The sequence below is a fragment of the Piliocolobus tephrosceles genome, chromosome 17 (genome assembly GCF_002776525.5).
Source record: "Piliocolobus tephrosceles isolate RC106 chromosome 17, ASM277652v3, whole genome shotgun sequence".
NCBI lineage: Eukaryota > Metazoa > Chordata > Mammalia > Primates > Cercopithecidae > Piliocolobus > Piliocolobus tephrosceles.
Genome location: NC_045450.1, coordinates 40,302,806 through 40,330,306, shown reverse-complemented (window position 1 = coordinate 40,330,306; position 27,501 = coordinate 40,302,806). Strand labels below are relative to the sequence as shown.

Below are 27,501 nucleotides of genomic sequence, written 5' to 3'. Positions count from 1 at the left end.
CTTCCTAATGTCAACAACTTTTGATGAAATGACTTGCTCTAATTTTTTAAAAACTATTTTACATGCTTAGCCACTTTTCTCCTAATATGAATATATATGGATAATTAATTTGCTTACAAAAAACTCAGAATATATCAGTTTTCAAAAAAAAGTTTATTTGGGGGAAATAAAATAATATGAACACACAATAAATCAAACCTATAGGCAGAAGTACAATGAATAAAATTTTTATAGATTTTAATTTTTTTTTAACCATAGATGTCCAAGGTTGAAAAACCAGCCTCTAAATACAAAACTGATTTGATCAATAACCCTTAAACTTACATAGTAGAGATAACTAATAATTATATCCTGGCTTTTAATATAAATTCTCTCATAAAAAAAGGTTCCTCTCAGAACCAAAACATCCCCTCAAAAATCTTTCTTTAGGAAAATGGTGGTACAATCAATATCTAGAGGACAACAATGTACCCAACTGGAACAGAAGAGACTACTTCCTGAATCAACTCTGGACTTTATATAAGATGTTAAGTTAGGCCAGGCGTGGTGGCTTATGCCTGTAATCCCAGCACTTTGGGAGGCCAAGACAGGTGGATCACTTGAGGTCAGGAGTTCAAGACCAGCCTGGCCAACGTGGTGAAACCCTGTCTCTATTAAAAATTCAAAAATTAGCTGGGCATGGTGGCACATGCTTGTAATCCCCACTACTCGGGAGGCTGAGAAAGGAGAGAGAATCACTTGAACCCAGGAAGTGGAGGTTGTAGTGAGCCAAGATCGCACCATTGTACTCCAGCCTGGATGACAGAGCAAGACTGTCTCAAAAAAACAAAAAAACTCAAAAAGCAAACAAAAAAAGATGTTAAGTTTTCTCAGGTATTTTCTTATTTAATTAAGCTACTTATTACCAAGGCTCACACAATTAGTAAGTACTGAGGCAATAATGAAAGACCAAGCCTCTTCCATATTTATCCTGCTATTTCAATACTTCTTCACTAGCAATGAACACTGAATCAAGAAAAATTTCCTTCTAGAGTTAATGAAAATCACAAATTTGTAACTATTCATTCTAATGAGACCCTAATCTGGGAATTAATCACACCAACATGGTGACAACAGAGTAGAGGCTAAGAAAATATCTTCCTGAAGTTCAGTAATAGCAAAATAATATTTAATATTAGTATCAATGGATATGTGCCTATCTTGCAAAATTTTAAAAACTAGATGTGGCGAGCAGAATGAGCTCTCCCATTTGCTTCCACCATTTATCTGTTCACAGCCTTATTTATATATTAAAAGGGGTTCCAGAGAATCTATGCTACTTGGAATACTGAAATTCTTCCTGTGGTGAAATACTATGCTTACCAGCTTGTTTGGGTATCTGAGGAGGACTGGCTGCACTGGAACTCCTGGAATGAAGGCTCCTGCAACCATGTTGAAATTTTATAATGTGTTTTTATGTGAATAAAACTTTTATGATAAAGACAAAATTAATAAATAGTATACATAGACTGAATATTTTAAGAGTATGTATAACAGAAATCATTTACTAAATGTTGATAAATCCCTAGTACTTACCAAAATGAGGGATTTTTTTAAATTAAGAACTACTGAAACAAAATATTAAAGCTGTGCCTATGCCACTTAAAATATTTGTTTATGTATTGATTTGTTTCTCCACTTTTTTCATTTTCTAAGTGTTAATATTCAACAGAATTTTTTAAGTAATGATAAAATCAAGACAAAGAAAAAATAAGAAAGTCTACATTAAACCAAATGCTTGAAGCAAGAACTACCATACTTGCTAGAAGTGAGTCATAACTTTGCTGCTGAGCATTCTAGCAGCTAATACAAAAATATTTTCAAGTATTACAAATGATAATGAAAGCTGCATTCACTGACTTCCAATGTTAAAAAAGAAATGAACCTCAGAAAGCAACTAAAGACATTATAATGATAATGAGATAGGTTTTCTACTTGATGGCATAGAACCTCACGTGTCTGTGAGGGTTCCCAAACATACACACAGCCACACATCCTAAGCATACATGCATGGAGTGGACACTCCAAGGAGAGAGGAATTATGTCACCAAAAGAGAAAGCAAAGCAGTAAGTTCTGTGGATCCACACTGTTAAAAAGTTGCAATCAGAAAAGAAAAAAATGTTCAGAGCAAGCTAAAGAGTTATTTTGTGTATTTCTATAAAATCATTTGTGAAATCTTCCATATTACTTTGTTAGAATACATAATTTAATTTTTCTCACCTGGTTTAAAAGTAATCAAACAGGAACGATTAGTACAAGTACCTTCTGGGAAAACTAGTATCTTGGGAAAAAAGGAATAGATTTAATATTTCAATCTAATTAATAAATTACCTCTTTACTTGCTTTCTTATGACTTCACAAACAGCTGCCAATGCTTAAAAAACAAAAATGAAATAAAAGGCTAACACTTGATTCTAATGAAAGCTACCATCAGATTATTCAATTTTCTTGTAAAGAAAGTGTTGTCTATTAATTTAATTAGAAAATGGATTTAAGTTTTAACAAATGTCTCTTAATGATAAAACTAATGATCTGAATAAACTTAAAAGATGTACAGCATAATTCATGGTCAAAGTGTGCATTAGGCTACATTAAATTCTTTCTTCTGGTATATATGCTTAACCAAATAATTTCCAACTTTGTTTCAGTTTTCCCATTAATATTTACTCCCACAACATATAGTTCAGGCATGTCTTGAGGACCAAGGAAAAAAGATATGTGTACAATGTGCTTTATGTTTACTTGAATTAGTTGACATGTGGAATACAATTTAATATCTTTTTTTCTTTTTGAGGCAGTGTTTTTAGCTTTTAACATACTTCTTCATGTTTTCAAAGTAAAAGATATGCAGTATGTTAGCTTCCCCATTAACTAAGTAAAATAGCAACTTAATTTTCTGATGCTTTTAAAATTTAGCCATGAATAAATTGCTAACTGAATAAAATAAAATAAAGTAAAATCCTGCACTCACAGCAGTTAGCAAAGTGTTTTTATGATAATTAGATAGGGAAAACATTATTGGGCTACACTGCCAGAATAACAGGTTATTTATAAAATAAAAATTATGAATAGATATAATTCCATTTTCCAATTTAAAAGTGGGTTTCCTATAACAATGGGATACAATATCAAATATATTTTATTCAGTGAAAATTCAACAACTAAACTACTAACAATTAATGGATATACAGTGAATTGTAAAATCTCAGAGCTGGAAGGGGCCATTAAAAGTCACCTAGCATCTCTAATGCTTTAATTCTTTCTACAATAGTGGTAGTTCAGCCAATGCCTGAAAATTCTAGAAAATGATTCCACATCAGACCATTCCACTTCTGGACAGAAAGTTCTTCCTCAAGATAAGCAAAATAAGCTGAAATTTATCTATTTGTTATCTCCCACCTACCAGTGCTAGATATATTCTTTGGATCCACAGAGAAAAATCAAACCCTACTCCCAGTGCCACCTATTCTCAATCCTCTTTTTAATCATTCCTTCCATGCCTTGGTTTCTAAAACAACCTGTTTGGTCACATACTTTCTCTTGGACTTTAACATCTTCATGTCATCATGTGTGGCCAGATAACTGTAGGACTATTAGTCTGCTAGAGATGAATTGTTTTCAACTGGGCAAAGATAAAGGGGTTCCTATTAGAATCACCCTTGGCTTATTTTGCAGTAAATGTTACCCCCCAACCCCTGCATTCAAGGGACGGGGGTGGTGAAATGGTAAAGTTTGAAAAACAGTTCTACAGGTGATTTTGATATGCCCCTTGAACTGAAAAGCACTATCTAAATATACTTCAGGTGAAATTAAAGATCTTAATCACTTACCCACCACAATATTGAGTATAACTGAGCTTATATAATTAAGCTTCTAAACCATGAAATAGGAGATACTTTAGTATAATGGTAATAGATACTAAGGTATTTCCTATCTCATCTTTAAAGTGCTAATTAAATTTAGAGTTAGAGAATCAAATTTTTATAACGCAAAGAGAAAATTGCTTCAAAGAGTTTGGAGAATAAAAAAGAATGATACATTTAATTCCATGGAGTATCTCATGGGGAAGAGGACTTCTTAATACTTGCTACTGTATTTATTCTGCACTTATGCTAAAGATACCTAGTATAGGTGTCCACAGATAGCAATATCTGTGGATCCAAATGAATAAGTCTACATACATTCAATTAACAAACTCCCAATATGTTTAAATTAACATCTACCATGTTTTACCTGGGGCCATTCTCCTCCTGATGTTGTTCGCTTTATTATTTCATTTATTGTGTTTTTTCGGGAATCCGGATCTACACGGGACACCAAAACTGGTTGCACAGCCCGTAACATTCCTTTAAAACAAATGAAAAGTCATAGGCAAGCCATTTTTTGGCTAAAGCAACCACAGCAATAATACTGGATATATAACACATTGTATGGAAAATTTAAATGAGTAAATCAAAGAGAACCATGAAAAAACAATTTATTAAAACTTAGCTTCTAATTTTGAAAGGAGAAGTGGATATTTACAACTAAAAACATTTTATTAATTTAACAGAAGCAAGCAGCAAAAATACAAAAGAAAGCAAATGTAATTTTCTCCCTAAAGGTCTCCTAAAGGTCTTCTTCCTCAATTGATATTAAACCTTTGGAATATGCTACAAGATTATTGTTTTACTTTAGGAATACCTTGAAAAGTGATTATGTGAATTCACAGTACACGTACACATAAGTAGGAGTAACCATTACTCATAATACTGCAATTTTCAGCACAACATTTTTTTGAAATAGCTTCCTAGCACATGAAAAATCAACTTCAATTTACCAAAAATCTATTGCTACACAATTTTTCAGGAAAAAGCCACATTACACAAAGCATGGAAGTTACATTAAAAAAAAAAAAAAAGTGTCTTAGCTGAATGACAAAGCTGCAAGAACTACTATTACTTTTCCAGAGCACTGAGGCAACATCAGGGAACTTTCACACTCTCTCATCATCTGATGTTTGCAATAACCTTGGGACAACAGGGAGTAGTTACTTGGAGACAATTCTTGAGGGAGACCAAAGCATGTGGTAGGAAAAACACTTCACTTGCGTCATTATTTTTTATGGCAGGAAGTACCTATTGTTCCACATCATAATTTTCAAAGAGCTACACATAGGTCTCTCACGGAGATTTTGGGAGCATTAATGAAGAAAACAGAGTGAGGAGAAATCACTTACTGTATTTAGCAGCCTAACATCCTGAAGATAAAGTCATGAAACAGCATATACCTGTGTTTTCACAAATTCTCTCAAATCAAACATGGGTTAAATTCTCTCAAATCAAGCATGAGTAGTATCTGAAAACTAGTCTTTCTGGCTATATACAAGAACAGAAAGACATAATGATATAGTGATATAAAGTTTTAAAGAGTTATGAAGCTATAAAAGGGAAGTCTAATCTTTTTTCATAAATATACTATTTCCATGTAGTAACTTATTACAATAAAGTAAATATGTTTGAAATGTTTAAACTTTTTAAAAAGTTTATCAATAAACTATATATGATTATTTTAATTTAAAGCATGAGCATGAAAATATTTTATCTACGTTACCTTACAAGTACTTACTGCCAATCAGAGGGACTTGTGCATTCTCATTTCGAGATACCATAGAAGGTAACCCAGCTACAACACAGGCAATTCCATCAAAGAATGTTGAATGAGGGGCAGCAACAAAAACCGGTGCTTCCAAAGGACTTGCAATCTTTCCTTTTACAGAAACTATAAATCCCATTGAAAAGAACATAGCACGACCCAGAAATTTCAAAGCTGTTTGAGTAATTTTCCTTTGAAAATATAGAAAAGACATAATTAGCTTTGTTAACTAAAGCTAGCAGCAAGGTTTTACTCTATAATACAATAAGAAAACCAAAATATGTCAGAGTATTTCATATGAAAATATGAGCTGAGGAGAATAATAGCTAACACTTACATGGAGCTCTTTCTGCCAGGTGCTAGGCACTATTCTAAATGCTTTACATACAGATTAATCTCTTTAATCCTCAGCCTAATCTTTTGAAGTAAGTATTTTGAAATTATTACTCCCATTTTGTAGATGAGAAAACTGAGGCACAGAGAAGTAATTTGCCCAAGGATATGTGTGGCTAAGAAACAGCTCCATCATTCTGAGACTATAAAGTGTTAAAAATGAATTTTCAACACACATCCCCTACTGAGATATCCAAATCAGTACTGTCCTTCAAAGTGGTTATCTTGGGAATCCATATTTGTGTAATAAAGATGCTACTATCTCCTAAAACATTTTTGGAACTCTCACACTGAAACTGTTCTCAGAATTATTTTAGGAATTTTTTTTAAAAAGACTTGTAATCCGTATTGTTACAGTTTTTAGATATCATCAACAATCATCCGAAGTGAGTTCATCATCTCACTTCCCTGGAACAGAGATGCACTTAAGCAATTCCAGAAACTACTTTTTTAAAAAAACCTTTAAAAAAGATTCTGCCATTATAGATTAGTTAATTTATCAAACTGTGTCAGGAACTATGCCAGACACACAAGACAAGTAAGATCCAGTTGAGCAGGGAAACAAAAATGTATTCCTAGAAGTGCAAACACAGGAGGGATATCTCGGTATGTGAATAAGCACATAGCTTTTTATGAAAAATAAAATATGTACATCATCCAGGAGGTATCTAATGAGAGTTTTTCTTTTCTTTTTTTTTTGAGACGGAGTTTTTCTCTGGTGCCCAGGCTGGAGTGCAGTGGCACAATCTTGGTTCACTGCAACCTCTGCCTCCCAGGTACAAGTGATTCTCCTGCCTCAGCCTCTCAAGTAGCTGGGATTACAGGTGCCCACCACCAGGCCTAATTTTTGTATTTTTAGTAGAGATAGGGTTTCACCACCTGGTCAGGCTGGTCTTGAACTCCTGACCTCAAGTGATCTGCCTGCTTCCGCTCTTTTTTTTTTTTTTTTTTTTTTGAGATGAGTCTTGCTCTGTCGCCCAGGCTGGAGTGCAGTGGCGCGATCTCGGCTCACTGCAAGCTCCGCCTCCCGGGTTCACGCCATTCTCCTGCCTCTGCTTCCGGAGTAGCTGGGACTACAGGCGCCCGCCACCACGCCCGGCTAATTTTTTTGTGTTTTTAGTAGAGACGGGGTTTCATCGTGTTAGCCAGGATGGTCTCAATCTCCTGACCTCCTGATCCACCCACCTCGGCCTCCCAAAGTGCTGGGATGACAGGCGTGAGCCACCGCGCCCGGCCTTCAGCTTTTAAAAATAGGATTCTCGTCTAATTCTCTCCACATTTTTGTAATAATATAGTGAGGAGCTATTAGCAACTAGCTCCAAAGAAGTTTCTGTGACTTTTATTTCACAAGAAGGAGATAAAGAAGACCACAATACTTTTCCAGAGGGCACAGAAACTGTACCTCCCTTTCTTCTCCTTTAGTTTAGAGATGAGATTTCTGCTAATGTAATGAGACAAAGTATATTCCTTTATCAAATTTTCACACCTCTTATTTTTTATCCATAGTGATGTAGCTTCTGATAACTATATTTATCCCATATTCTGAGCCATTAAACACTCCTATTTAACATATTTAAAGAATGGCTCTAAGTCTGGTCCCACATAATAACTTCGACATTACCTGTTTAAGAGGAGAAAGAGATACTGCTTTAATTGACAAAAGTAAAACTTTCTTTTCTAACATTTATTATATCTATTGTCTGGATTACTTAGACTATTCCTTCTATCATCCTACGTTTTCATAAGCCACTGACAATAAAAACCAAAGAGGTAATCTGAAAAGAATTGGTGAGTCATAAAAACATCCCTTGAAGCATTGTTTTATACTACACAACCTTGAGTTATAAAACAAAGGAGTATGATTTGCAAGAACTGAGATTTCTCTGGGGCATTGCCAGCAGTGAATCCATTTCCACTTTGATAGTGACATTTGTTCACTGGAACATGAACTGAACAGCAAACTACATATTTCTTTAAAAGTTTCTAGAACAGTCCTTCTCAAAATTTTTGGAGGATGCATTCACATTTGAGATTTAAATACAAAAATATTCTTGCGTATAAAAATTGGGCAACAATTTCAAAGAGTGTGACAATGCCCTAAAACCCATGTACAGATTTGGAATTCACATGGAATCCGTGGAGTCCACGTAAGAGGCTGCACTTTTAAGGCATACAGATCACAACAATTTGGTTCTGTTCAGTAAGAATAAACTTTTACCAGTAGCTTTGTTAACTCATGATCAGTTTCTCCTCTATTACCATCTTAACTAGATAATGCCTGAAAAGCAGTTCCATTCTGCCTCATCCTAATGTTTAAAATAACTAGACTATATTGGTTAATAATTATTATTAATAATTGTTATAATAGAAATTACTACTAAAGTAATTAATAAAAATAATATAACTAATCCACTTATGCCACTGCAGAAAGCTGTAGAAGGAGAAAAGCAAATGTGAAAACTGAGGAAGAACAGAAGAGAGCAAGGTATTTTGTAGCTTCAGTGGTTTCAAGTACAGTAGTTGGGTATCTTTCTGAACTAGGGATGTATCACATTTGGCAATAACTCAGAAAACAAAATATTTTAACATTAGGAAATTACAACTTTTAGGAGATTATCATAATGTAGTTGGCATTTGGGCAGTAATTTCTACATATTTCATATGAGAAATAAAAATAAATTATTTATTATTGAGTAGGCAGATAAAACTGTAAAATTTATTATTGAGTAGGCAGATAAAATCACTGACTAAACTATGATGAACTCTTTTTACATTCATTTAATATATCTTAATTTAATATTATGTCCTAGTATTTTGGACAAAATCATTTCTTACCTCCTCCAACCAGTTACTGGGTGGGTCGGCTTTTCAGGACAGCATACTGTTGAAATTGCAGCAAATGGCCATGCAAGTAATAAAATTAAAGCAATCAATAAGACACGAATTGGAAGCAGGATAATCCCAAGGAGGAAAATCTGAAAGTCAAAGTTGGTAAAAATAAATGTATGGACATTATTTTAATTCATTGCTATCAAACAGAAACATGTAACAGGAGACTTTTATGGTGTTCATGCATTTAGTCAAGGATGAATTGACTACTACCCTCTACCAGACAAGGATTTAAGCACAAAGAAAAAAACAAATTATATCTGACTTCACAAAGCCTACTGTGTAGCAAGAGAAACACTAAAGAAAAGCATAAGACAAAGGATCTGCATACCCATGAAAGCGAATAGAGAATGTTGGGGGAACAAAGAAAAGGTGTATTTGATTTAGCAGCCAGGGAAAGCTTCCTCCTGGAGGAGTTGTAGCCTGAACAATCTTGCAATAAGTAGGAGCTAGCAAGGTAAGAAGGAGAAATTGCTTTTTGAGAGCTTTAGGTAGAAGAGTGAAGGCATCAGAGTGTGAAGAAGTAAATACATTGTTTTATATACCTGCCAGAACTTTATAACTAATAACAATAAGGAGATAGATTCGAAAATAAAAAATTAAGAAGAAATGAAAAGTAAATAAATAAGAAGAGCAAATAATACATGAATGCTTACTAAGTAATATACCAGCCATTCTAAGCACTTGGCATGTAGTAACTTATTTAGTTTTTACAACCTTAAGTTTCAAATTTTACACACCAGAAAGGAGTAACACAGAGGAAGTTAAATTGCTTAAGATCACAAGTGGTAGAACCAGGATTTGAACTTAGTTTGGTTATAAAGTTTGTGCTCTTAATTCTTTTATTGTACTGCTGTTTGAGTAAAATAGATTGTGCTTATGTATGACACATTGTCTTTTTCTCTATGAGCTAATTATATTACTCAAACAGTAGCCGTCTTTTTCTGTCTCTACTGGCCCTTAAATGATTCTGAGCACCATCAAATAATTTAGAAAAGAAAATGCCAAAATATTCTAATTATCTGATCTTTAGAATATTAAACAGTAACACAACAAAATGTACAGATCTAAAGTATACAATTCAGTGAGCTTTGATAAATATATACTCATGTAACCACCACCACAATTAAGACACAAAACATATTTACCACTCCCAGAAAGTCACCTTGTGCCTCTTCTAGTCAAACCCTATATTCTTAGGCAACAAATGCTAGATTTCTATCACCATAATTTAGTTTTATCTGTTCTTAAATGTCACATAAATGGAATCATACTTTATGCATTCTTCCACTTAATACTTTTTATTCTACTATGTTGTTTCATACATCAGTAATTCATTCTTTTTAATTGCAGAATATTATTCTACTATGTGACCATATGACAATTTGCTTATTGATTATCCTACTGATTAACATTTGAGCTGTTTCCAATTGTGGCTTATTATGAATAAAGCCACTATGAATATTCTTGTACAAGCCTTTATGTGAATATGTTTCCATTTCTCTTAAGTAAATACCTAGGAGTGAAAATGCTGGCTCATAGATGTTATTTAACTTTATAGCAAACCACCAGTTTTCCAAAGTTGTGTCATTTAAAAGTATCAGTGGAAATGTGTGAGAATTTTCAGCTGCTGTACATCCTTGCCAGCATTTGGTGTTGGCAGACTTTTAAAAAGTTTTATTAAGGTATAATGTACAAAAAAGAAAAACCATCTATTTTAAGTTTATAGATTACGAGTTTTTCAAATGCATACCCCTATGCAATGACCACCACAATTAAGATATTTACATCATCCCAAAAAGTTTTCTTTTGCCCTTTGCAATTAATACACCCTCCCCAAACCTAAGCAACCACTGATAGGCTTCTTTCACTGTAGTTTTACCTGCTGTAGATGTTCATATAAATAAAATCACATAGCATTTATTTACCCTTTTATATCTGGCTTGATCACTTCATATTTTTGAAAGTCAACCATATTGTCATATATATCAGTATTTACTCTTTTTAATTGGAGAGTACTATTCCATTGTATGAATATATTACAATCTATTTATTTACTTGTTCATGGACATTTGGCCTATTATAAGTTCTCAGCTATTATAGCTCATATGAACATTAATGTTCAAATCTTTGTGTGACCATACATTTTCATTTCACTGAAAATAAAATTATTGGGTCATAGGGCATGTTTAACTTTACATAATACAATAAAACCGTTTTCCAAAGTGACTTCACCAGTTTATATCCCGAGCAAGGTATGAGAGTTCCTGTTGCTCCACATTCTCACCAACATAATGGTATGGTCAGTTTTTTTTATTTTTAATGTTAGCCATTAAAGTGGGTATAAAAGAATATCTCATGTGGCTTTAATCCGCATTTCCTTGATGAACAATAATGCTGAATACATTTTTCATATACTTATTGGTCATTCCTTTAACTTCTAATGTTAGTGTCTGTTCAAGTCTTTGGCCCATTTTTACTGGTTTGCTAGTCTTTTTCTTATCAATTTGTAAGAGTTATTTATATAAATGTATACAAGCCCTTTGTCAATATATGCATTAAAAATATTTTTTTCCTCATTCTGTGGCTTGCTTTCTCATTTTCTTAGTGGTATCTTTTGATTAAAGCATTTTAATTATGATTAAGTTTAATTTATCAACTTTTATTTTATGTTTAATTCTTTTCTGTGTCCTTCTGAAAAAATCTTTACCTCAAGTTCCTGAAGATACTCTATAATTTTTTCTTCTAGAAGCTGTATGATTTTCACTTTTACATTTCAATCTATGGTCAATCTTAAATGGCTTTTTTTGTGTGGTATGCAGTGTGGATTAAGGTTCATTTCTAACCATAAATTTATCCAGTTGTTGCAGCACCAAAAGACTTGACATTCCTCAATGAATATTCTTGGCAACTTTGCAAAAAATCAATTGAATATTAATGTATGGATTTTCTTTCTGTTGCATTGATCTGTTCATCATACTTCTGTCAATACTCTGCTACCTTATTTACTACAGTGTTGAAGTAAGTCTTGAAATCAAGTAGTGTGTGTCCGCCCATACATTCTGCTTCATCATTTTTCTGAAAGCATTTTAGATACTCTGCATTTCCATATAAGTTTTAGAATTGTCAGTTTCTACACATACACAAAAGCCTGTTAGGATTTTTACTGAGATTTCATAATGAATCTATAGAACAATTTGGAGAAAATTGTCATCCTAATAATATTGATTCTCCCAGTTCATAAACATGGTATATCTCTCTATGTAAGTCTTCATTAATTTCTCACAGAAATATTTTGTAGTTTTCAGTGTAGTGGTCTTACATGGTTTTTCCTAAGTATTGAATGCCATTTTATTGCTGTTATAAATTAGATTACTTGATCTCATTTTGCAATTGTTTGGTCCTATAGTATATAAATGTAAAATTGACTTTTGATCTTTCATCCTATGACCTGGTCAAGTTCACTTATTGGTTTTCGTAGTTACTTGTTCTGTTGATTCCTTAGGAAGTTCTTCATATACAGTCTATACCATTTGTGAATACGACAGTTATACTTTTTCCATTCTAATCCATATGTCTTTTATTTCCTTTCTTATCTTATCGCACTGGCTATGATCCCTAGCATAATGTTGAATAGAAGTGGTAAACAAGATATTTGTCTTATCCCAAACCTTTGAGGAAACAGATTCAATATTTTACCACTATGATATTAATTGTGGGTGTTTTGTAGATGCCCTGTACCTGATGGAGAGAGTTTCTCTTTATCTCTATCTTACTAAGAAAGTATTTTTATCACCAGTGGGTATTGAATTTTGTCAGGTGAACTAATGAAATTTCTGTGTCTATTGAGATGATCACAGGCATTTTATCATATGTTCTGCTTATATGGTGAATTACATTGAAATTGGAATTTTATGTTACATCAACCTTATATTCTTGATATAAGATAAACTTGGAAGTGATATACAGTATCATCCTTTCTATACAATGCCATATTTGACCTGTTAATATTTTCTTAAGAGTTCTATGGCTATGATCATGAGAAATATTGATCTATAATTTTCTTTTCTTATAATGTCTTTTTCAGATTTGGTATCAAGGTACTGTTAGCCCCATAAAACTAGTTGGGTACTGTTCCACACTTCTCTACTTTCTGAAAGAGCTTGTGTGAGTGATTTTATTGTATTCTTAAAAGTCTGACAAAATTTACTAGTAAAATAATCTTGGTGAAATGTTTTCTTTAAATGTATATTTGTGGATACAAAATAAATTCAAATTCCTTCATAGATAAAGGGCTATTGATATTTTCTAGACCTTGTGTCTATTTTTGGTACACTGATTTTTGTCCATTTCATGTATGTTTCAAATTTACTGGCATAAAGTTGTTAATAATATTCCCTTATTAGTCATTTAACCTATAATGATATATGCTGTTTCATTCTTGATACTGGTAATTTGTATTTTCTTTCTTGTTTTCTTATCAGTCTTGGTAAGGATTTATCAATTCCATTAATCTATTCTATTAATCTATTAGACAAATGTTTGATTTTAATTTTCTATGTAGTTTTCTATTTCACTGATTATTGCTCTTATCTTTATTACTTCCTTTCTTTGACTTACTTTGTGTTTAATTTGTTCTTCCAGCTTCTGAAGGTAAAAACTTAAATCATTAATTTTAAACTTTTCTTCTTTTCTATGTATTTAAATGTATTGGTTTACTGGCAAGCACTGCTTTAACTGCATCCTACAATTTTGATACGTTGCATTTTGTTCACATTTAGTTTAAAACATTTCATAATTTCACTCATAATATATTTTTGACCCAAGGACTATTTTAAAGTATATAGCTTGATTTCTAAATATGTGGATTTTTATCAGATATATTTGTTATTGATTTCTAACATAATTTATTGTGTTCAGAGAACATGCTCTGTAATATTTCAAACTTTTGATATTTATTGAGATTTTTTATGACCCAGCCTTTGGTCTATGTTGGTAAGCATTAAATGTGTACTTGAAATTATATTCTGGTACTTTTGGAGGTAGTGTTCCATAAATGTCAATTCAGTAGGAGTGGTTACCAATGTTCAAATTTTCTATATCATTAATCTTTGGTTTGATTGTTCTGTCAATTACCAAGAAAGGTGTGTTACCATCCTCAATTATGTTTTGTTTATTTCTTTGCTTAGTTTTCTCAATTTTAGCTTCAAGTTTTCAAAGTTCTGATATTAGGTACATAAACATTAAGTGCTGCTAAGTTTTCCCACTGACCTTTTAAAGACATGTTCCTCCTTATATCTGATGTCATGACATGTCGTGAAGTCTACTTTATCTGATATTAATACAGTCACATCAGCTTCTTACACTTACACTATTTCCACATTATCTTTTCTTCCTTCTTATCTTCGTATTTACATTTATAGTGTATGTACTGTGGATTAAAGTAGAGCTGGGTCTTATTCTTTTGTCCAGTCTGAAAATCTTTGCCTTTAAGTTAGGATGTTAATTAATGTATACTAAATGTAATTATTGATGTATTTGGGTATAAATCTACTGTTTTGCTATTTCTTTTCTATATATTCCATCAGTTCCCATCAGTTTCATGTTTCTGTTTCTCGTTTTCTGTTTTCTTCCTTGAGTTCATGAAATTTTTCTTTAGTGATTCATTTAAATTTCTTTAATGGCCCCTTAGCTATACCTTCTTGTACTTTTAGTCAGCAGTTGGTCTGAAGATTACAATGTGTGCTTAGCATAAGATGAAGTACTCAGAGTTAATACTGTACCACTTCACAGAAAGTGTAAGGAAAGTACAATTCCATCCCATCCACTACCCTTTCAGTATTGTTATATGTTTTACTACTAAATATATGTAAGCCCAAGAAAACAATAATTTTTGTATTAAATGGTTACATTTTCTAGCTCTTTGATGAAATTAATATAAAGAAAAAAGTTTTATATCATTCTTTTCATATTTACCATTTCCAGTGTTCTTCATTCTTTCCTGTATATTCAAGTCTCAATCTGGTGTTATTTTCCTCCAACCCAAAAAACTTTCTTTACCATTTCTTGAATGCAGGTCTGACAACAAATTCCCTCCATTCTTATCTGAAAATGTCTTCATTTTCCCTTCATTTCTGAATAATATTTTCATTAGATATAGAATTATGGGTGGATAGTTGGGTTGGTTTATCTTTTTATTGGTGAGTTCTAAAAGTTATTTATATGTTTTGAACACTCTACTCTTATCAAATGTATAATTTGCAGATATTTTCTCTCATTCAGTAAGTTATCTTTTCAATTTCATTGTAGTGTGCTTTGAAACACAAAGTGTTTTATTTTGATGAAGTCCTCTTTACCCATTCTTTCTTTGGTGGCTAGTACTTTCGTTGTACATCTAGAAAACCACTGCCTAATTCAAGGTCATGAAGATTTACACTTACGTTTTCATCTAAGAGTTTTATGATTTTAACTCTTACATTTAGTAGTTTAATCTGCTTCGAGTTAATTTGTATATGCTATGAGGTAAGGACCTAACTTCCTTCTCTTGCACATGTCAATCCAATTGTCCCAGACCATTTGTTGCAAAAACTACTCTCTCCCCATTTTATCGTCTTGGCAATCCTGTGGAAAATCAGTGGCCACAGATGTATGAATTTACTTCTGTATTGCCAATTCTATTTCATTGATCTAGATGTCTGTCTTTTTACTGGTACAATACAGTCTTGATTACTGTAGCTTCACAGTACGTTTTGAAAATGAGAAATGTGAGTTCTCCAATTTTGTTTTATTTTTTCAAGATTCTTTTGGTTGTTTGTAGCCCCTTGCATTTCTGTACGAATTTTAAAATTAGCTCATCAATTTCTGCAAAAAATAAAGAAGCCAGCTGATATTTTGATAAGGGTATACTAATCTGTAGATCAGTTTGGGGAGTGTCATTATCTTAACAATTTAAGTCTTCCAAATTTATGAACACAGGATGTCTTCCCATTTATTTAAGTCGTCTCTAATTTCTTTCAATGATATTTTGTAGTTTACAATGCAGAATTCTTCTGTTGCTAAAATATTTAACTCTTTTTGATGCTAACTTAAATTGAACTGTTTTTAAATTTCATTTTTAGATTGTTGCTTGTGAAAAAATATGCCATGATTTTTGTATATTGATCTTGTATCCTGCCACCTTGCTGAACTGATTTATTAGCCCCAAGTGTTTTTGTGCATTCCTTAGGATTTTCTATGTTTAGAAAACCATGCCATCTTGATGGTTTTACTTCTTCCTTTCCAATATAGATGTATTTTCTTTTTCTTGCCTAATTGCCCTTCCTAGAACCTCCAGTACAATGTTGAACAGAAGTGATGAGAGTGGGTATCTTTGTCTTGTTCCTGATCTTAGAAGAAAACTTTTTGGTGTTTCACTATTAAGTATAATGTTAGCTTTTTTTAACAGATGCCCTTTATAAGGCTGAGGAAACTCCTTTCCACTCTTAGTTTATTGAGTGGTTTTTATCATGAAAGTGAGTCAAATCATTTTTCTATGTCTATTAAGATGTTCTTGTGCCCTTTATTCAATAAATATGGTGCTCATGTTAATTTTTCTCTGTTGAACCAAAATTACATTTTTGGGATAGATACCACTTTGCCATGGTATAGTTCATTTTATTAGCTGATGGATTCAGTTTGCTAGCATTTTATTGTGGATTTTTGCATGTATATTCACAATGGATATTGGTCTGTAGTTTTCTTTTATTGTAATATCCTTTTTTGGTTTTGGTATCAGAGTAGGCCTGGCCTCACAGAATGAGTTGCGGGGTGCTCTGTCTTCTTTTATTTTTTGGAAGAGCTTGTGAAGGATTGGTGTTAATTCTTTGTAACCCTTTGGTAGAATTCACCACTGAAGTCATCTGGTCCTCAACTTTTCTCTGTGGGATGTTTTTAAGAACTAGTTAATCTCTACATATTATAGGTCTATTTGATTTTTTATTTATTCTTGAATTAGTTTTGGTATTTTGTGTCTTTCTAGAAATTGGTCCACTTGAACTAAGTTATTTGTTAGCATGCATTTGTTCATATAATTCCTTATAATCCTTTTTATTTTGGAAAGGTCAGTAATATTGGCCTCTCTTAATTTGAGTCATCTTTCATTTTTTTTCTTGGTCAGTGCAGATAAATATTTGTCAATTTTTTTTCAGAGTACCAACTTTTGGAGTTGTTATTTTTCTCTATTGTTTTATTATTACTTTGGAATCATTGGTTATTTAGAAGTAATTTAATTTCAACATATTTGTGATTTTTTTTCTGTTATTGATTTCTAGTTTCAATCTACTGTGGTCAAAGAACATAGTTTGTATTATTTTAACCACTTTATATTTATTGAGAATTGTTTTATTGTCTAACATACAGATCTACCTTGGCAAATGTTCCATGGGCACTAGAAGAATGTGTTTTCTGCTGTTGTTGAGTGTTCTACATACATATCTGTTAGATCTAGTCTGTTTATAGTGTTCTTCAAGTCTTCAATTTCCTGACTGATACTGTCTCATTGTTCTACGTTCTATCATTATTTGGTAATTGAAGTCTCTCGTTATTGTTGAATTGTCTTTCACCTTTCAATTTTGTCACTTTTTCCTTTGTGTATTTCTGGACTCTGCTGCTTGATGCATATATGGTTATAATTATTACATCTTAATGAATCAATCCTCTTATCATTATGTCTTTCGTTAGCAACAATTTCTGTCTTGAAGTCTATTTTATCTGATAGTAATACAGCCATTCCAGCTCTCTCTCGGCTACTGTTTGCATGGTATATCATTTTCCATCTTTTACTTCCAACTTATTTGTGTATTTGAATCAAAAGTGTGTCTCTTGACCAGGCATGGTGGCTCACACCTATAATCCCAGCACTTTGGGAAGCCAAGGTGGAAAGATTGATTGAGCCCATGAGTTCGAGACCAGTCTGGGCAACATAAGGAGATCCCAGCTCTATAAAAAATACAAAAATTTGTTGGGTGTGGTGGTGCATGCCTATAGTTGCAGCCACTCAGGAGGCTGAGATGGAAGGATCACTTGAGCCCAGGAGGTCAAGGCTACAGTGAGCTGTGATTACACCACTGCACTCTAGCCTGGGAGACAGAGTAAGAGCCTGCCTTTAAGTAAGTAAATGAATAAATGAATAAATAAAGTGTGTCTCTTTTAGGAAGCGCACAGTTATGTATTTTTATCAATTCTGTGAATCTTCATTTTAATTGGATTGTTTTATCAATTTATATTTAATGTAATTACTAATAAGGTAGGATTTATATATGACATTTTGCTATTTGTTTTCAATATGTCTTAGGTCTTTTTAAATTTCTCTATGTCTACATTGCTGCCTTCTCCTGTGTTAAACATTTTCTAGTGTATCATTTTAATTCCCTCATTCTTTCTTTTGCTATATTTAAAAATGTATTTGCTTAGTGATTGTCCTAAGTGTTGCCATGTTAACTTATAATAATTATCTGGTTCGGATCAACAAACTTAATTTCAATAGTATACAAAAACTGTGATCCATTCCCTCCTTTCTCCTATTTGCTATTATTGTTATACAAATTATGTCTTTATACATTGTATGTCCATCAACACAGATTTAAAATTATTGCTTTATGTAGATGTTTTTAAAGTTGGATAAGAGAAAAAAAGATTTACAAACAAAAAAATTACATTTGTACTGTCCTTTACATCTACCCATGTAGTTACCTTTACCACTGCTGTTTATTTCTTCATGTGAATTTGAGTTACTGTCTAGTATCCTTTCATTTCAGCCTGAGGGACTCCCTTTATTATTTATCTTAGAGCATGTGTGCTAATGACAAATTCTCTCAGTTTTTGCTCATTTATAATTCATTTTGAGGATAGTTTTCAAGCTATAGAATTCTTTATTGACAGTCTTCTTTCAGCACTTTGAATATATCATCCTGCTACTCCCTTCTGGTCTCTGTGGCTCTTGATGAGCAATCAGTCATTATCTTGTTGACGATTCTTTGTACATAATGTACATAATGTATCTGTAGATACAGGTATATTTGAGTTTATTCTTAGAGTTCCTTGAGCTCCTTGGGAATGTAGATTAGTGTTTTTAATCAAATTCATTAAGTTTTTGGCCATTATTTCTTCTAATATTCTTTCTGCATCTTTCTCCTTTCCTGAAACTCCCATTATGAATCTGTTGGTAAAGCTGATCCACAGGTCTCTGAGGTTCTGTTCATTTTTCTTCATCTTTTTTTCTTTATGTTCCTCAAACTAGATAATCTCTGTTGACCTGTTTTCAAGTTTGCTGATTCCTTTTTTGTTAGATATAGTCTGCTGTTGAGCCCCTCTAGTGAATACACACACACACACACACACACACACTGCATCTTTATTGATATTCTCCATTTGATGATACCCTGCTCCATACTTTCTTTTAGCTCTTCACACATGGTTTCCTTTAGTTATTGGACCATATTTTAAATATCTGATTTAAAGTCTTTGTATAGTAAGACTAAAGTCTGGGCTTCCTCAGGGAAAGTTTGTATTGACTGCTTTGTAAACTACTTATAAGCTATACTTTGTTTTTCTTTATACACCTTGCAATTTTTAAATTAAAACTAAACATCTTAAATAATATAGCAATTCTGGAAATGATTCTCTTCCCTTTCCAGGGTTTGTTGTGGTTGCTGTTTGTTATTTGTTTATTTAGTGTCTTTTATAAACTAATTTGTAAAGCTTGTATTCTTTGTCATTGTGGCTACTAAAGTTAAAGTCTCTGACCAGTTAGCTTAGTAATCAGCTAATGATTACAGATTTTCTTAAGCACCTGAAACCAATAAGTTTCCTGATGCTTGCAAAGGGTCTCTTTGTACACATAGGGGCACATCATAAACAGTCAGGTGACAGATGACAACTCTGCCTTAGCCTTCACTTTCTGCTTGTACAGTCCCTCAAGGTTAGGCAGAGGTGAGAGCTTCGGGTATTTTTCGATATTTTCAGGACATGTGCATAGCCTTGAGCATGAATAAAGCCTTACTCAGGTGGACAGCCTTCTAGATTCCTAGGAATATGTCAAAGCTTTTAAAGTCCCCTATGATCATCTCATCCCTTAACTTTTCTTTTAAGGTTTTTGGCTAGCCTACTGTTTGCTCCAACTGTTACTGTCTCAGGCAGCTGTGATGTTAAGCAATTGCCTTTGATTTTTTTATTTTTACTTTTTAAGAAGCAGAGTCTCCCTATTTTTCCCAGGCTGGCCTTGAACTTCTGGGCTCAAGCAATCCTCTCACATAAACCTCCTGAATAGGTGGAACTACAGGTGTGCACCACTGCATTCGCTTTCCTCTGATTGTTTTTGACAAACACCCTTGAGAAAAGGCTATTTGCACTCTGTAAGCACCAAGACAAATCAAATAAAGACAGTCTCGCAAATGAGGCCTTCCAGGCAGCCACCAGACTGGCCAATAATGACAGTTCCTTGGGAATGGGGCTTTGAAAATGCTCTAACACTATTTTTCCCCCTCTAGTGGCTGACAGGTTGCTGGTTTTCATTATGACTGTAGGACGTTGGTTTTTAAGGCTACTGCAGAGCTGAGGATGAGGGATGAGAATAAAATTAAACTGTAACAAAGCCTACTATTTTAACTAAGAGTCAGCACTCTTAAATAAATGCTCCTTGGATTGTTGAAAGCCTTTGGTTAATTTTCAGAGCTAAGACAAAGTTGATTCTGATAATTTTTTTGTGTTTTCATTGCTTTATGGAGAAGATAATTTTCAGAGGCCTTTACTTCACCAGTTTTGCTGATGTCTCATCTCAGTTTTCTTCATTCTGCTTTTTAGACTGAATAATTTCTAGTGACCTATCTTCAAGTTCACTAATACTTTCTTCTACCATCTTCAATGTGTTGTTGAGCCCATTCAGTGAATTTTTCATTTCAGATATAACAGTTTTCAGTTTTAAAATATCCATTTGGTTCTCTTTTACATTTTCTATTTATCTGCTAAGCTCCTTCCAACTATTCATTCATTATGCCACTCTTTACTTTTAAGTCCTTGAGCATTTTTATAATAGCTACCTTAAAGTATTTTTCTGCAAAGTCCTACATTTGATCATCTTAGGGTCTATTTTTATTGCCTGATTTTTCTTTTGATCATAGGTCACATTTTCCTATTTCTTTGAATGTCTAATATTGTTTTTATAGTATTTTGGCCATTTTGCGTGATATATTACAGATATTCTGGATTCTGTTATCCTTTTCTCAAGAATGTTGATTTCTGTCCTAGCAGGTAGGTAAAATTCTGGCTGATTGCATTCATCTTGTGAAGGCTTAGTTTTATACTTTTAAAGGGAAAATTTGTTTGAAGCTAGTCCTTAGACTTAGATTGAAGCCTTAGTCCTAGGGTATAGGACCAGCTCTTCTCCTATGGTATAATCTTTGTGAGGTTTCAGTGTAAAGCCTGAGATATTTGCCAAGGTCCTCTTAATTTAGTGGGATTCTAACTGTGCCTTCCCTATGGTGTCTATCAGTTGAAATGTCTGCTCAGTTTCTTCTTCCTTCCAGCTGTTACTTTCCTCCAGGGCCCTTGAAGGCTCCTTTGTAAATATACAGTTCAGGAATTGATCAACGTTTTGAGATAATTTATATGCCAATTTAGGGGCTCCCTCATTTCTAGCTTCCTCCTTTCTGGGACTTCCTCCTTCAATTTTTAGCCACTCTGGTAGTCTTGAACTTTGTGCTCTGATATATCAGGCCAATAAGACTGAAGCTTTCTAACAATCCCTTCACATGGTGTCAAGTGACAACCTTCAGGGAAAAAAGGGTTGGGGTAATGTTACACAGTACAGAACTATTATTTCAAGCAACAAATCCCCCCAGTTTCTGTCTGATTTGTGTTGCTCTATAGTGCCTTCATGAAGTTTTTCCTATTTTGACTACGGTTTATAATTGTTATGCATGGAAAGGTTTGTCTACATTAAGCTACTCCACCATTCCTGAGACTAAAACTAGTCCTGTTAAATTATTTTTCACTTGAAAACTGACTTACAAATATAATGAAACTTTGCTACCAGTCTTATTTCCTATAAAACAGAATATGTTTTAAGATGAGTAGGAGTTTCAGAACTATAATATAGAAGGGATCTTGGATCCAGGAGATTTTTCTTGAAGCTCTGTGTACATGGTAAGCACACTATTTTTAGATAATGTTATATTTATTTGAATGGTAGTGCAATGAAGTATGGTGGTATACTGGGGAAGAGTACTGTGGAGAAAGATGAGATGACTCAAATTCCCAAGTCACTTTGGTAGGTCACCGGCTGAGATTCTCTTTGAAGAGGTATCATTGTTAAAAGACCAAGAAATAATCTTGACTGAAAGAAAGGACCATATAGCATAGACCCTGAAGAAAGAGCTGGAAAGAGGTTAAAGTATATTAGCGTAAGAGTCACTCATATCTACACTGAGCAACCCATATGGATTTTAACTGAACAAGTTGCGAAATATTAGGCAGCTTTTTTTTTTTTCTGTGCTATCTTCAAGGTTTGCAACAAATAATAGTGCTTAATAGTAAATCAATTTTGAGTTAACTCATTGACAAATTAAGAGAATTCTCCATCATATTTCCATTTGATAATATGTCATCTCCATTGGGTGGCCTTCTCTCAGTGTTATTCTCTGATTTTCCTTCATTACACTTACTAAAACATGAGATTATATATTTTTGTACTTGTTTGTTTAACTTTCTTACTGAAATGTGAGGACAACAGTCCTTAAGCAAGACATTGATCACCATTAAAGATTAAATTTAGCCTAAATTAATTATACTAAGCCATACTTAAATGAAAGTATATCCATCTTTTAAACTGGATAATATGGACATTGTTTTTCTACCATGCCTATTCAAATCTTCCCTTTACCCAGACGACTCAAGCCATTGAAACCTCTTTGGTATCTCTGATCTATATAAATTTAAAAAGTATTTTTAATATCCAGACTTTGTTAAATTCCATTTAATCCAAGTAGTAAATTTTAAGTACAGTATATACTTTGTAGAAAATAAATAGGATAACTATCAATATTTTCAATATTAAGATCAACAAACAATAACAGATTATTTCACTTAATTTTAGCCCTCTTTTGAGTTATTAATATTCCAATGTAATAGACGAGAAAAGTGTAGTTAAGAGAGGTTAAGTGACTTGGCCAAAGTCACACAACTAATAAATGACCAGGTCCTATAATTGACTAGCTATCATTCCATTATACTACAGCTCTCAGAGAGTTATTTGGAAGAGATCTTTAAACAGTAACAAACCAGGTGATGGAAAAACTTAATAATTTATTATAGGTGCAATATAAATATTTATCAATATTCCATTCTGATTCTTTCCAAAATATGAAGTCAAATAGATGGGCATATTTTCATTTAAGTATGATTTAACTAAATCAGGCTAAATTTAATCTTGAACAATGGTCCATGTATTTACAAATGTTTCAGAATGTCGGGACACAAAAAGAATATCTATTCATTTAAAGACATGAAGATCACATTTTTAAACGTTTAATTTCCTCACAAAGCGGTATTACTATATTCTTTATCTTCTTCCTCTCTCACATTCCTCTTCAACCAGACACCCATTTACCATTACTCAAGCCGCCACCTGTGTTGCTTAGCTCTGCACTTAACCTTCCCCTACTGCAGAAGACAACGGTGTTAGTGCATACAAGCTGATTGCAAATATTATACGACTTCAAATCCAAAGTAAATGTGTGAGATGGACATGAAAACTTCAAAATTGTTCCCCCCACCCCCCTGCAGAACACACAGGACAAATGTGGTTAGCAGGGCCTATCTTGTTCTCTGATCACTAATTTCAACAAAGAGGAAGTCCAAAGAGTGCAACTGCCAATGGTAAAAGGAACCCTTTACAAGAAAAAGGAAAGGAAAGGAAACTTTCTTTGTGAATAACAGTATAGCCATTTTTAACAATGGAAAACAGTCTGGGCTACTACTTCTCATGCTTCTACTTAGGAAACGTTTTTAGGTGAAGACTGATTCTGGACCAAAACTTCTTGAACACCCAAAGCTGACTCAGTTGTCCCTTTTCTTTGATTCTGACTTCCCACCTTCCATCATGCTCCTGCTCAGCTAAATCTTTCCAGCCTTACCTGTTCTAATCACAGACCTGGGCTTTCTGCCTTCTGCCTCACTCTTATCCATCCCATACTGACTTCTCTCTTTCCCAAGGCAAAAAAAAAAAAAAAGCTTCTTCAAATCTACTCTCCCGTCGTAGATCTGCCTCCCACTACACTCTAATAAACTCAAGCTGAAACTTCGGTCACAGATTCAGATTCCTTCTCCCTTCTGGGGCATAGACTGTAGCCTGCGCCACCAGCCAGCTCTGTCTCTTCCTGTTTCGGATCCTCCTCTCAGACCCGCATCTTCCCTGCATCTTCTCTCCTCCTGTGCCCGCTCAGACCATCCTCTAAACGTACTCAATTCTCAGACGCACATCTCTGCCCCTTTCAGACTCACGGTCCCTCAAAAGTCCTCTCCTCTCAGATCCACTGCTCTTTCTTCCTCTGATTCCCTTGCCTCCCAGACCCACACACCCCTCAGACCCACGCGCCCCTCGACTGCCCTCCCCTGTCAGACCTACACCGGTCACCTGGACCTGCCTCAGACCCTGGCTCCCCTCGGGCCACCTCCCTCCTCAGACCCACGTCCCCTTCAGGCCACCTCCCTCCTCAGACCCACGCCCGCCTCAGACCACCTCCCTCCCTCAGACCCACGCCCCCCTCGGCCGCCCTCCTCTCTCAGACCCACACCCCTTACCTGGACCCCCTCAGACCTAGGCGCCTCTCAGACGACCCCTCCCCTCAGACCCACATCCCCCTCAGACCACCTCCCTTGTCAGACCCACGCCCCTCACCTGGACCCGCCTCGCGGAGCCGATCTGCGTCTGCTGCACGAAGGGGTTAGGCACCGGCGGCGGGAAGAAGGACGCCTGACGGGGCACCATGGGCGGCCGCAGCCCTACGTTCCCGACGCCGGCAGCTGGCACTGTGGCCGCCACTGCCGCCGCCTGGGCGCACCGGCTCATGGTCGAGCCGGGCGTGGAACCTGGCCGAAGCGACCTACTCCGGCGCTGCAGCCAATACTGAGCCGAAGACCCACTAGAGTTCCAGCCTACGGCTACACTGGGGAGCCTCTGCGCAGGCGCTGAAGTTACCTAGACGCCGGCTGCTGCCGCCCTGCCCCTTCGGCTCTGACAAGCCCCAGGCTCTGGCCACACCCCCTCAGGCATCTGGCCCCACCCCCTTGGTAATATAGCTCGTCTCCTCGGAGAGGAATGCTTTTCCTTCAGAGCCAAGACCTTGAAGGGTACCCAGGATCCCTAACACTCCACAGCGAGACACGAGGCAGAGTTCCCTGCTTTAGCGTCAGGCGGACCTGGATTTTCAGTCCCTTTTACTGGGCCTGTGACGTTGGCCAAATCACTATCTCCAAGAACCTCAGTTGCCTTCTGTAAAATGAAGATAAATGTATTCTCAGATAATCACAACTTGGATCCAGTAATGCCATTGAGCAACCACTTCCCCTGGGCTGTTCCATTAAGTGAACTAATATTAATACACCCATGATGGCACTAGGAGTGGAATTTGTTTCACTCAAAACATAATGGACTGACAGGGGAGAGATGGTCCTCCAAAGGAAAACTGAGCTACTATTACCGGAAAAGGCAAAAATTACAGTTGCCCTCCTCGCTAGATGAGGAACCTGACCAGAAAAGGGAAATGTATTGGGCTGTGGCTCCATTTCACACTGAGGAAGTTCAAGCCTGTTTGGACCTATGTAGGTGCTCGTGGGGGTGGGAGGGCAGGGGTTTGTCCCATTATCTGAGGACAGTTGATCAACCCTGAGTGGCTGAGAGTTAAAGGAAGGAGATGATAATCAACTCATCCCTACTGATCAACTCTGCTCACAGCAGGCAGGAAGGCCAGGATGAAAATCTGGGTCTGAGCCCTGGGGTTCTCCAAACTTACTCTCTGAATCTCACAATCTTCCAGCCCAACCACATAGAAGTGTGGCCTTGAGTCAGTCACTTAACCTGAGTTTGCTTCCTTGTCTAGGAATGAGAGATTTATTCTAACTCCATAGAACTGTAGCAAGGATTAAATAAAATAATGCATGTGTAGTGTTCATAGAGAAACACTGAAGAAATGGCATGTTTTAAGCATTATTATGCCACTGACTTTTCTCTCAATGTAACATTAATAACAGTGTATTACAGCCATGACAGAAGATTCCCCAGTCTAGGGGGTCTTCAAGTTGGGACTGGTAGACCCTTGAGACTCTTTAGACAGATACCTGCACAGAAAGATGTGTTTCCAACTGTCAACAACCTAAGCCAGGCCAGGTGTCATGGCTCGCGCCTGTAATCCTAGCACTTTGGGGGCTGAGGAGGATGGATCCCTTGAGCCGAGGAGTTTGAGAACAGCCTGGGCCACAAAGTGAGACCCCCCCCTCCCACCGTGTCTCTAAAGAAAAGTAAAAAGTTAGCTGGCTGTGCTGTTGCATGCCTGCAGTCCCAGCTACTCAGAAGGCTGAGGTGGGAGGATTGCTTGAGCCCAGAAGACCGAGTCTGAAGCGAGCTATGATCATGCCATTGCACTCCAGCCTGGGTGACAGAGCAAGACGCTGTCTCATAAAAGAAAAAAAAAAGAAGAAGAAGAAGAAGAAACAAAAAGAGTCTAAGCCAGAAGGGGCAGGCCATGGGAGGATAAAAGATAGAAAAGATGGGGCTGGGAGCGGTGGCTCACGCCAGTAATCCTAGTACTTTGGGAGGTTGAGGTGGGTAGACTGCCTGAGCTCAGGAGTTTGAGACCAGCCTGGGCAACAGGGTGAAACCCCGTCTCTACTAAAATACAAAAAAAATTAGCTGGGTGTGGCAGCGTGCACCTGTAATCCCAGCTACTTGGGAGTCTGAGGCAGGAGAATCACTTGAACCTGGGAGGCGGAGGTTACAGTGAGCCGAGATTGCGCCAGTCTGGGCGACGGAGATTCTGACTCAAAAAAAGAAAAACAGAGAAACAATGACATCAGGTTCACTGAGGAGGTCACCTGTAGAGTTCGCTCCTTACCCACCTTCCTCACCAGCCCCATCATAAGAGGCCAGAAGCAATATACTATCAATCAGACTATCGGAGCCAGAAAGGACCTCAGAAAAACCCCAGGCCTTCCATTTCTGTTCAGCAGTAGCTCCAGAATTTCTATATAGATTAGGGGTGGGTAGACTGGTAGGCAAGGAGTAAGGAGCTTGTCCATTAATACCAGTTGTGTTTAGAAGCAAGCACATTATTTCTCCCCTAGCTGTGTTTACCCAGCATGGTTGTGGGGGTGGGGGAGGGTAGCAGGAGTGGTTTTGAGGGTGGCAGAGGGTGGTGGAGATTCTGGTTTGAGGGCTAAAGCTCCTCTGCTAGGCTATCCTTTGGCCTTGTAGGTCCCTAATGGCTATGGAAGCCTGGAAAAATCACTTCTCTTGA

General features: G+C 35.6%; 1 protein-coding gene across 1 annotated transcript in view; it reads right to left on the bottom strand.

Annotated features, from left to right (window-relative positions):
• Positions 1-25,242, bottom strand: part of LPCAT2 (lysophosphatidylcholine acyltransferase 2) — a 76,368-nt gene extending 51,126 nt beyond the window's left edge. The window contains exons 1-6 of the mRNA XM_023209959.1: positions 24,888-25,242; positions 8,903-9,042; positions 5,648-5,865; positions 4,274-4,386; positions 2,261-2,321; positions 1,363-1,421 (exon numbers count right to left, since the gene is read on the bottom strand). Coding sequence (XP_023065727.1) covers positions 1,363-1,421; positions 2,261-2,321; positions 4,274-4,386; positions 5,648-5,865; positions 8,903-9,042; positions 24,888-25,058 — 762 coding nt within the window. The 5' untranslated portion in view covers positions 25,059-25,242. The remainder of the gene's footprint in view (positions 1-1,362; positions 1,422-2,260; positions 2,322-4,273; positions 4,387-5,647; positions 5,866-8,902; positions 9,043-24,887) is intronic.
• Between the last annotated feature and the right edge of the window lie 2,259 nt (positions 25,243-27,501).